Below are 12,695 nucleotides of genomic sequence, written 5' to 3'. Positions count from 1 at the left end.
GTGACGTAGCTAACCAGCTATAGATTGTCACAAAGGTAAGAAACGTAGCAGGTTGAAAGGTTAGCCTCAGGGTATCTCTTCACTTTAATTATAAAACTCAGCAAAACACAGCACAGTGGTTTGTTGTGGTATGTTTGTCTGTATGCTTTGTTGTCACCTTGCTGGTCAGTTGCAATGCTGGAAAGTAATATACAATGTGCCCTTCTTTTACTCTCCTGAGATAACACGAGCATCACTATTTTTTGTAATCAAATCTGTTTGCTACATTACCTACCTAACAAATCACAAAGCTTCTTTGCAGCTTGTCAGTTGAGTGGAAGCTAACATGTTAGCATCAATGCCCTTTGTCCCTATACATTACAACATTAATATGAACTAATGCTGACATTACATGTAGGAACTGTTTAGGACTGGTAATTTGATATACCCTCCAAACCCAACAATTTCCGTCACTACATGTACAAAAACAAAAATTTTATACTGTGGTTTTCCACTTGATACATTCAAAACTTTCCCAGAACACAGCAGAGGCACTATTTAGTCTTGACTTGCCAGAAGCGAACCACGAGTTACTGTTTGTGACAATTGTACATTAAGACCAATATTTTGCCTAACATGAACTTTGATAAGCAAGAATAAAAACATGTGGTAAACATGCAGCAAATCAACTGAAATGTTATCTAGGAACACATTTGTTCCAACTTACCTGCCAGTTGTAGTACATGTGGCACAGCTTGTAGGTAAGCCGCTGCATATGATCAGGCTTCAGTCCACTGGTGTCGTACACGACATTGTAGTGGGTTGGCGAGACACTTCCTGTTTGAACAGCCTGACTCACGATGTAGAAGTCATACCTAGTAAGCACAGGTTGTAATAATTATCTCCTACGAAATTAATAAAAGAAAAGTTGCAGGAACAGCTTAAAAAACAAATTAACTTATACCACTCTGGCCGGGTGACGTCTGTGTCAATGACAGTGCCTGGGGGAGGGTTGAACACGGTGCCATTTTTGTGGTAGAAGAAGCGGGCGCTGATGCGCTTCTTCACTACCACCACAGTCAGCTTGGGCCTATGACAAGCAGATAGAGAGGCACCAACAAAAACGGGTAATTTTATTGTCTAGCTGTATAATTTGAACTTTCTAAGCTCCCCCACTCAGCAGCTTACATAAAAGAAGTACCACAGTAAATCAGTTTTTGCATTACATTTGTTTCAACACCTCCTCTTTCTTGTTTAATCTAGGTTACTATTGTATATTGTCAGCACCTCCACATGAATGTGTGTTTAAAAGTCCTCTTGTGAAGCTGCTGGATTTAGAAGTTTGTTAAATTTCCAAACAGCTTTTAAGTGCAGCAGCTTCTTAAGAGGGCTTTCAAACACACCAATTTTAAAAAAACAAAACAACTTACACATAGTCCTGCCCGATGGACTTGATGGAATCCATGATCTGTGAAACCTCATAGTTGACCACGCTGTGCAGCTGGCCGTCTCCCACTCCATCTCGGTACACAATGATGCGTGAAGGCAGGCAGTTATTGAACTTCAGATAGTCTTTCAGTGCAGCTAGAAAGCAGAAGTTTAAGTTATTAAAAGTTATGCCTATATTCTATATTAAAATAAAATGTTAAAAAATAAATAGTTGAACTGAAGAAAGCCACTTGCCAGTTAAGGCCATTTTCAGCCCATCCATAATTTCCTGGCCTCTGTGCTGCAGCACGCACTTTGAGAACCACCTTGAAAACAATAGGAAGTATCACTCAGCATATAAACTTCACTGTGGAGGCCAACAAATAACTACTATATTACTGCCTTGTGCACTTTGAACATAAATACATTCAGAATGCAAAGATAGAAATATCTTTATCATGACACACAATTACCCATCTCTGTTGCAGTTACTAACCTGCTCATGCTCTGGTTGAGGCTGGCCACTAGAGCCCCAATGGACCTTTTCCCAGCAGTGGTGTCATGGTAACAGTCAATACCGACAATCATCAGCTGTTTGAGCTGCACAAACAGGTGACAAAATGTAGCAGTGAACTGCTGTGTTCCCATTTTTTAATACCCTAACTTTAACCTCTGAATAGAGTCAAATCTGTCGTATAAACTAATACACTTTCTGCCTCTTATGATTCTTTACTCTTAGAGACAGACACATCATTTGATGATGAAAAATGAGTACAACTAATCAAGTCTACAGGTTAGGGCTGACTAACAGTATAGGTCACGTTTGCAATGCATACCTTCATGAAAAAATATCTCATTTTTGTGTTCCAAATGTTTGACATAACCAACAATATAAATAAGACAAGCGGAAGCTGGCAAATGACAGATGGAGCTTTGGGTGTCTATTACTGCACCAGCTCTTGTGAAACCAGCCCCATATCTAGGAATAAACAACCCTGATTCAGGCCCAAAAATCCTAAATCTACTTGTGAAACCCTGTTTAAATGTGAATTTTTGATAGTAATTAGTGAGACATAAAGTCCCAGTTTCATTCACATCATCCCCTTAAAACAATTCTTTAAATTAAATCAATTCAAAAATCTTTTTATAATTTCTTTGAAAGATAACTGAACTTTTAATTTATTTAATGTTCAAAATAATGAGTGTGTATGTGACGTACAGGGATGTCAACGCTCCAGAGTTCCCCTCCCATCTTGCAACTCATTTGCAGTGCAATCTTTGTAGCAACAGTCATGAGTGCCTGAGGCCGGCTGAGCGTACGGGACACCACGCACTGGCTGGGAGTAGGACAGTCCACACAGAGGTACTTCTTAACACTGTCATACTTGTCTTTCCTGTTGCTCGAGAGGACTACCACCACCTAAAAAACAAAAAACACCCGAACGTCTTGAAATGCTTCTCAATGCCTTAAAACACAATACAGAAGTCATCCAGGTGCTTGCTGACATAACTTAATCCTCCCTGTCTGGAACTGAAGTTGAAGTTATTGACAATATTGTAAATATGGCAGCTCAAACATTTTAAGTTTATGCTGTTTATAAGAAATGTCACAGAACTGTCTAAATAAACATCAGAGGTCAAAACCTATGATTTCTTCCTCTGTGTCTATTATATTGTATATTTAGTCACTAACCATCTGTATTTGGGGTCCAACATTGTGTTGCAGAGCTCTGAGGAGAGACTCTTGATGATCGTCATATTCAACCCTGAAAAAAAGAAAAAAACATGCTATACATGCTATAGCCAAAGATCAGAAACAATACTTTTAGTTGGGCAACAATATAACGTTATAAAGTTATTTTTAAGTATTCCACTTTCAACATAAATTAAAAACAAAAACAACTAACAACACTGTTTCAAAGTGTTATAGACATCACACATAACCTTATACAAATTATACATAGTGTCACACAGTGTCTAGGTTTCAGTTTGGACAGTGTCAGTGGTATAAGCAGCCGGATTTTTGGATAGGATGCACTTTACATTGAACTTACACAACAGGTCTCTGTATGCGGAGACCCAGTGGACCTGAAACTCTGCTGAGCGTCTGGACAAGAGACTGGGCTTCGTTGTGGTTACGACGGGTGTGAAACATGAGCCAGTTATTCAGCGGAGGAGACTGCATCAGGGCCAGCCCACGCATTTCTCTGGACCAGTCAGCTGTCATTGGGTTGTACTCATACTAGGTGATACAAATTATCATATTAATCACTCAATTAAGATCATGTGAAAAAAAATCCATCTAATGATTTCAAAAGAACATATTCATGCAGCTACAAGCATATTATACCGATTTCGATCCCTGGAAAATCGTCTCTCCTCGAAGGACTCTGCCAGTTAGATGTAGAAGTTGCTCATCAAAGCTGAGTCCCCACTTATCCAACTCTGCCTGTGCGTCAGAGTCCCTACGAAATAATTTTCAGGATTTAAATCAAAGCCAGGGATTATAGTGCCAGAAGATGTTGACAAGAAATTTTGCTGTTATAGCTTCTGTGCATATGAGCAGACTAATTACACAAGCTGCTGAGATGAGGGCAACTTTTTGGGGAGACAGTTAAAAGCCACAATATTCATGATTGATTGAAAGATAAATATGAACACTAAGATGTGTCACATTTTTAAGTTGGCAGGATGAAGTTGTGACAGGGTCGGTGTTAACATTTGACAAACTTGTGATGTTTATAATTTCTCCACTGTTGGGATGCAGCTAAAAAAATGAGGATTTTTAACGCCTTAAAACCCACATCACTTTCTGGAGTAGTGACATCTGAGTTAATGTAACTGGAAGCATGCAGCATTTCTGAGTCCGACACATTTGGCTAAGACTACACTGACAAAACACATCACCTACTTCTGTATATGAGTGACGAATCTATTTAGCCGTTCCTCCCTCTTATCTGGGGTCAGTCTCGTGTGGGTGCTCAAATCCTTCATGATCCTGTAGTCAGCTCGCATCTTATCACTCAAGCCTGTCAAATACAATGAGTGTTACTTTAAATTTCAATACATTTCACTGAATGGTGTACCGTGGATGACATCTGATCAGACTAAGATGTTTTGAACCCAACTGCTGTCACCAATAACTACACAAGGATTTCAGTCAACATACTCCTAACGGCAGCCTTGTGATCAGATAATTGTGCCTCAATTACAGCAAAATATCTTCAGAATATATGTATTTCTTTAAACCAATGCAATAGGTGGCATACTAAATTGAATAAAAAGGAAAAAAACAAAACAAAAAAAAAAACCACTGACATGATCATTTTAAATGAGAAGTCAAACACTGCAGAAACAGGTCCAACCTGTAAGATAGCACAGCTCTGGGACGAGCATGGCCGGGCCAGGAGGAGGACCTCCAGAAGGACCCATCTTCTTCACATGGCTGATCAGCAGGACCTGGTTCCCATCTGAGATGTCTAGGCCATATTGCTAAGAACAGAAAGTATAAATATTTGAACATAGACTGGACTAACAGTGGTCCCTTCTTGAGGCTAATATTCAGATCTACGCTCCTTAAATTCTTTCATGATGATCCTATATTTACTAGGGGTGTAACAGTACACAAAAATCACGGTTCGGCACGTACCTCGGTACGGAAGTCACGGTTCGGTTTGGTGCGGTTCTCAGTTAAGGGGAACATTTTTTAAAAAACAAAACAAAACAAAAAAACCCTGCTCATAATTAATCCAAAACATTTGTTTATTGTATTAAACCAAAAAGCTGTTAGCAGCTCAGTAAATCTAGTTAAATGTGCAATGTATACAAATGTAACAGGAATACTGCTGCATTGTTCTCAAAATCAAATAAACAAAACAAAATAAATAAAAGTACAAGTGTAGCATTAACAATTCCAGCTTATTGGTCTGCTGTAAATATAACTGAATTAATTTTCCAGTATAAAAAAGGAAGACACTGCTGCAAACAACCAAGTTCAGCGATAAATAGAATAAACAAATATTTTTTAAATGAATGAAAGACGTATTAAGCAGCCAAATTTGAGCTTGTGTGCTGTTCATAAATGGGGCGAGTTTGTAAAACATGGCTAACTAGCAGAGCACTCTGAGAGTGCAGACCTCCACCAAGCAGCTCATTTCCACTATATTGTGATCTCCAAGTTCTGCATTCATTTGGTCAACACCATTAGAATCATGGATAATCAAAACATAGCTTCAGCATTTGAATTAACATTGATATCAATAACAAGCTGACGGAGTGATGAACGGTTGTTCCGTACTCTCTAATATTTTCTACACTTACTGCTGCAGTTACTTACTGGCTTTAAGCTGTTAGCTAACGCTATGCTAGGTTGTCATAACTACAGCGATGTTATTGCTAACACAGACAGGGAGTAGCTTAAGCTAGGTTAGCACAACTTTAGCAATGCAACGGAAATGAAAAGCATGACTGACACAACGAAGCACACATCAGTTGTCATGACTCATGGCAAAGAGAGTTAAAGTGAACCAGGAGACATGCTGAGTCATTGTTAATGTCACAACGTCGTTATGAACTTATCTGTCAGTAGCTCCACTCAGCCCACTCCTGTAATGCTGCCTGGCTGTAGCTTACTCATGTACTGCTGAGAAGACAGCGGTGAGGAGTGAGAACTGAATGGAGTCACAGCTCCAGCACAGCGGGCAGTTACGCTTAGATGCTGCCTTTTCAAATTAGTGTGTAAGTCTGTCGTGTTGTTGGATGCATAGTTGAGGACCGCTTCACAGTGTGGACATGCGGCTTTCGCCTTGTCGCCTTGTTTTTCTCCTTTTTTGGACTTCACCAGGAAACCGAAGTGATCCCAAACGGGTGATTTCAATGACACCAGAGCGTCTTCCAGCTCTGGCTTGTTGTTGTTGTAGCATTAGCCATCCCATTTGCAGGCCATACAGACCGGGCTTACAGGGAAGCGCCAACAGGACAATAAACGGTCCGTCACATCCTGTGGTCCACTGGAAACTCCTACATGTTTTTAGCTCTGCAATACTGCACAACTGTGAGCCGGAGAAGGTGCACTGCAACTGTGGGCACCATGAGATTTAAAGGTTTGCAATTTAAACAATTCTGTACATTGGCCATTCTTGATAGTCTTAAACCAAAAGGCCTGTACCGAACAGTTCTGTACGAATACATGTATTTGTTACACCCCTAATTTTCACCAATTTCAATTTTTTTTTCTTTTACACAATTTATCAAATGTAGTTACAAAAAGCATCAGATATTCCACTTTCCCCATACCACTGTAAGGCTCATGTTAAATTTCACAGAAAAATGAAACAAGGAGAAAAATCTCTATATATATGATTTACAGCATTACATTTTAAATATTCCACAAAACACAGTTTTATGTTCTTTCTACTTGTAGTTATGGTTGTGCTGTTTCCACAAAGGTTCAGAACTTCAGATGACAGTTAAAAATGAGCAAACACAGAGTGAACATAGCAGGAGCAAAAAACTATAGAAAGATTTCTCAATAACTGTGTGAGTTAGTCATTGTCATGTGTTGAGGCAGGAAAGTTTATTTCAAATATTCCCATGTGTTGAGTGCACAACACTTACAGTTTTGTAGTAGTTTCTGAAGGAAATGTCTGTGTCTCCCCTCTTGAAAGTGTTGTTGGGAGTGTGATCCCATGCAATATCGTCAATCTTGTAGGTTTTGTTGTTGTACCTAAAAAATTGAAAACAAGAGTACAGTGAAAGAACAAGTATTAAGCCAGCTACGGTTACAAAAAGGTACTCTGAAAATGATGTATTTGTTGGGATACTACAACATCACTTCCAAGTTTAGAAATATTAACATGTAATACCTTGATATGAATACAAGCAGTTCTGTATGAAATGTGGCTCTTACTTGGTGAGGACTATGAGCCCGATAAGCTCCTTAGCACATATCTCAGGGAAACGCTGAATTCCACATTGCTGCCTCAGATTGGCCATAATGTCGAGGACTGTCTCACTACGTAGCACCCTGTGGCTCACGTCAGTGCACATCATAATGGCTGACTCATACTTCAAGATTGTAGTAGTGAAGCCTGGCCAGATGGTAAGTCTAAAATAAAAAGACAGGACAACTTTTTTCATCCCAGTGTTGTTTATTCATTTAACACATTTCTGCCTTTTCCCTATAAATACCTGTGAACTCTGTAATGGCTTCTCACTCAGTTTAAAAACCTATCCATCTAGATTCAGTTTAACCTTGAAACACTTTGATATTTCTTTTCAGACAAAACAAGGTACTGCAACTATTCCCATTATCAATTAGCATGCCTCATATTTCTGTTGATTATTTGTTTGGTCTATGAAACATCAAAAAAAAAATTTAAAAACTCATCTCAACTTTGCAGAGATAAACATGACATTTAAAAATGAATTGTTTCGATACTTTACTTGTGTTTATATACACTGCTGACATTACTTTTCTTGCTTGTGCGATATGATACACCTTAAAAAGACATTTGATAAAGTTGACATACTTGTGCTGTGGGATGTTGAGTGGATCACCGGGGTTGTAGTAGTTGCGTCCAATCTGCTGCATGTTGAGAATTCTCAGGATCCTGTTGGAGTGAAATGAAAAGATTGGAAATTTCCCATGATGCAACATTCTGTGTCGAGTTGTATTAATACCAAAGCTTTTGGTCATTACTTCTATTTAACATGCAACAACTATAACCACGATCGTAACAGTCACAAGCAAATCCTATTAAAGAGGAATGTTTGATGTAATTTGACTGATGTGGTAGCTATGGCACTGCAAGATGTTATTTTGTTATTCATCCATCCATCCATTTTCCATACACCGCTTAATCCTCACTAGGGTCGCGGGGGGCTGGAGTCTATCCCAGCCGACTTAGGGTGAAGGCAGGGGACACCTTGGACAGGTCGCCAGTCTATCACAGGGCCACACTTAAGAGACAGACAACCAAGCACACTCACATTCACACCTACGGACAATTTAGAATCACCAATTAACCTCAACATGTTTTTGGACTGTGTGGGAGGAAGCCGGAGAACCCGGAGAGAACCCACGCTGCACGGGGAGAACATGCAAACTCCACGCAGAAAGATTCCGGTGCCCCCACCGGGACGCGAACCGGCAACCTTCTTGCTGCGAGGCAACAGTGCTAACCAACTGCTCCACCCTGCAGCCCCCCACGTTATTCATTATGACTTTTTTTTTCTTTTTTTTAAGGAAGACCTGAAAATTATAAAGCTTACCTTCTGAATATGATATTGTAAAACTGAATGCACACTGGTGATGTGGGTGGTAGTTCATTTGTCAGGGTGACAGTTATCTGAACCTTCTCTCCATTCCTGGTCACACTATGCAGCACAGTCACCTAACATAAGATGAGATGTTTCATTACAAGAAAGGAAACCCAGATATGTCTGAGGTAACAATATTCCCAAATTTTCTGCTCAATGAAGTTGCAATTACTAATATACTAGTTCTATTAAATACTTTTTGTTTTTTTTAAAGGTGTATGAGTACCTTGTTGTGCAACCTGTGAGGCAGAAAAAGCATAGCTCCATCATAGCTTCTTGCTGCGCCAAGTGTCTCCTCATGCTGGAACAGGAGGGCAGATCTCAGGCGTCGAGACTCCATTGGCGGTTTGAAGTCCACGTGGTACTGATATAAAACCCACTGAGGGCGGGACAGGATGCGAAAGAAGTTTGCTGTCAACTGAATGGGAGTGCCGGTTGTTCCTGAGGAAGCACACACATGCACATACACAATTTTACAGGATAGCTGACAATCCTCTCCAACAATTTAAAAATGCCCATTTGTCAAATGTGTCACTGGATGCTAATTTAAAGTGACAGACCAGACTTGGACTCCTTCACATGCTCCATCAACTGTCTGGTATTGACCCCTTCATCGTGAAAATCCCTGCGGCGTCCACCTCTTTCTCCCAGCTTCACCTGTTGAAATCCAGCTGAAATCTGTAGAACAGCTAAAACAAAACAAGACTTTGAAGAGAGGTTTGAATACATAGCAATGCAAAAATGAAATGCAATACACTGTATGAGCATGCATGAGTCTGCACTCTCTTCAGTCCCGAGACTATACAATAGGCACACAGACTGTCAATGTGTGCCCGTTTAACTTTTTTCCTTTAATCCACTCATTACAAAGCCCCAAGTGCCCTGCACTTTCAGCCTTTCTATTGTTAACTTTTCTCTGGATATTAACTGCATATCGACATCAGACTTAAAAATCAAGAAATGACCAAGATCATTTAACACAAGAAACAAATACAAGATGACTCTGGCCTTACTTCCTGCAGAGAATGGTCCTGGGTCACCTTTCTGCCTCCCTCTACCAACCAAATCCCCTCCCTCTGCAGGAGGGGGAGCCGGTGGTGCAGGCTCTTGAGGCCGGATCTTCAAGAAAGACAATAGTAAGATGGGGTGAGAGACTGTTAACATTGTCCATTCTTATTGGAGAGAGAAAAATTGTTGTGATTTTTCTTTTGTGTTTTTAAAATTCTCTACCTAGCAAGCATATTCCCTAACGTCTGGAGAATGTGATTTCTACATCAGGGTTTCTTTGAAGCATCATAATGTTTCATATAAATGGTATGCTGGGACACATTTTGCCACATTTTATTGAAAAAAATGCGGTTCAGACAGGACACTTTGTCAGATTTTAACCATATATTTGAGATCACATGCATTTAGTTTGGCGGTGACTCTGCTCGTGATGCTCTGGAACGATCTGCGCAAGCATGACACAGATAATCCCTGAGATCACAAACCCCTGCAGAGCCATGAATTTACAATTTACAATTCTTCAAATACAGTATGAACACGAGAACAGGAGACCAACTAAATAGTCTTCACTTACAGAATCTAGATTACATAGTTCAAGGTACAATAATGACTACAACCTACAGTCCCACGATACGGGAACCACCAGGGCTATATGAGATTGAACCGTTTTTAAAAGGTGGTGGTTGGGGAGGAGGAGGAGATTTGACGATCTGCAGAGGCTGGAGTAGCAGCAATGTGGTGAGCGTGAAGTAGGCAGAATGAATGAATGCTGACTCAGTTATAAAGCACGCTGAGTGGGTGGGCTGGACTTTAGCGATGACGATTGGACAGGAGGGGCCATGTGACACCCTGACTCCGTGCCTGTCTGAACTAACGCGATGCTCTATCTCCTGCAATGTGGACATTCAAATAGGCCATTTTTATATAATGTTTTGATTAACAATTCAAGCATAATTCTGAGGGAGGAAAAGCTCCAGAATATTTGGTTTGAAACTATTTAATAAATATCCAACTCTGGAATAGTGGTTATGACTGCCACTGTGTACCATAAAATACTACCAGTTTTCTGGGAAGCTGGGCCTCGGGGATAATAGCATTATGTGCCACAAATAGACGTTTCATTGACAGCAATAGAAAAATTGTTCGATGACATGTTCAATAGTTTAACCGAAATGCACTGGATGCATTCTGCAATGAAAGCACATGTGAAAAACAAATTTAAAAATTAAAAAAAACTCAACCATGTTCCCTACCTGGCTCATAACAGCCTATTAGATCCCCTAATATGGCCCCTTTATTCTCTGCTGCTCTGACTGTTGGCTTCTGTGTAGGTCTCTCTAGGCTGTGTTTACCTGGGCCCTTCCTTGCAGTATTTGTTAAACATATTTTCTTTTAATTTCAACGCACTTGGCCAACCGATATTCAAGCTTGGCTATCCCTCTGAGGAAAATGGTCACATCTTGAGGCTCCAGATATTCAATTCAAATAACTTTATTTATCCCCGAGGGAAAATTCAAAAGCTCACTGTATATTTAATGTAAAGACATAAAAAAACAACAAAAAAAAACCATACAATAAACCACATCATAAATATCACATTATATTACATGGGACGGATTTTGGAGTCAGGGGACATGAGTTCCAATCTGTTGAGCAAATTCCTGAAGTGGTCTGAAGCTGCAGCTGCCTTTGCTATAGGGTGGATGTAGACCAGAATAAAAATAATAGATACTACAATAAACAATAATAGATACGGATCACGTCATCATCACTATGAAACGTTGACCATGCAAGTGAAATTTCAGTTTGGGAAACACAAATCAGACAGTGTCTGACATAAGACTATAGTGTATAGTTATGCCGCAAAATTGGAGTTACACTCCTTGTTGTTGCCAACCTTAAAAGCATTACCTGTGCCTTGAGACATAAGTTTTAGTTGGTGAATTCGACGTAAAGCTAAATATAGGTCTTTATAAATAAAAGGGAAAAAAAAGTTTAAAAAATAAATAAATTAACACTGATCAGTTTAAATGACATGAAACATTGTATGGTGATACATTCGTTGATACGTTCTGGACATATCAACGTCCCAAAAGAGCCAGGGAGATGGATAATGGTGGACTGACATGTCACATGACCGTGAAAGCAGCTCTTACCGCTCCTGGAGCTGCAGTCTCTTGACCACGTGCTCGGCCTCGTGCTCTTGCTCGTGCCCTACCGGTCATCTTGGCTGGTCTCCAGATGGGTGATCTCCAGATGGCGCAATAGTCTGAGCTAAAAAAAAATAAAATAAATAAAGCTCAAAAGAGCTACTGCTTTACTATGAATTATATTTCTAACAAAGACTCATCAACCGCTGTGGCTGATACAACTTTCCAACAGGACGAGGCCTACTACTTATGGTAGCTAAGGTGACGCTACTTGACCTGACGTAGTTTAATAGCTAGCTACTACATGCTAGCAGATATCAACACAAATGAAAAGAAAGTTTTTAAAGCACATGACTTGACTTTTTTTAGCTAGCACTTACGTTAAGTCTGTTAGCTTCCGTTGCTAAACGCACTTTGCAGTGATTTTATGCTAATAGACCGATTTGCTAGCTAATTAACAAACCTGACAGGTGGTCTGAAAGCGGTAAATTTCGATTAAAGCTAAACTTTTACAAGACACCTGATTCACTATGTTGAAGCGAACACATACTGGAGAAATTTTAATAAACTTACTCACTATTTTGTATTCAACCTTTTCCTTTCAACTCACCTCTGACGCAGTAAGGACGAAAAGGACAAAAAAAAATCGGTAATCTAGTTATAGGCCTCTTCACGAATAAAATTAATACGCTTGTAAATTTTTCGTTAACGTTCGTTCAGATGCTTTCGTTCAAACACTTCTTACGTTTAAGTGACACATAATTAACCATCAAAGTTGCACATTTTCAAAATCTGGCTTCTGAAAATGGT

At 39.7% G+C, this 12,695-nt stretch overlaps 1 protein-coding gene across 1 annotated transcript; it reads right to left on the bottom strand.

Annotated features, from left to right (window-relative positions):
• Positions 1-676: 676 nt before the first annotated feature.
• Positions 677-11,960, bottom strand: piwil1 (piwi-like RNA-mediated gene silencing 1). Its single transcript, XM_008306148.1, has 19 exons — positions 11,892-11,960; positions 9,741-9,846; positions 9,288-9,416; positions 8,954-9,168; positions 8,680-8,801; positions 7,938-8,018; positions 7,316-7,513; positions 7,024-7,132; positions 4,773-4,899; positions 4,319-4,436; positions 3,758-3,872; positions 3,462-3,649; positions 3,101-3,173; positions 2,627-2,827; positions 1,904-2,007; positions 1,663-1,733; positions 1,410-1,563; positions 944-1,069; positions 677-854 (listed from the first exon to the last, which is right to left on the bottom strand). Exons 1-19 carry the CDS (start codon positions 11,958-11,960, stop codon positions 677-679), a joined length of 2,484 nt encoding a protein of 827 aa, XP_008304370.1.
• Positions 11,961-12,695: the final 735 nt, after the last annotated feature.

The sequence above is a fragment of the Stegastes partitus genome, unplaced genomic scaffold (assembly GCF_000690725.1).
Source record: "Stegastes partitus isolate 25-593 unplaced genomic scaffold, Stegastes_partitus-1.0.2 Scaffold44, whole genome shotgun sequence".
Classification (NCBI taxonomy): Eukaryota; Metazoa; Chordata; class Actinopteri; family Pomacentridae; genus Stegastes; species Stegastes partitus.
Note: the sequence above shows the minus strand (reverse complement) of the source record. Positions and strands in the feature narration are given on the sequence as shown.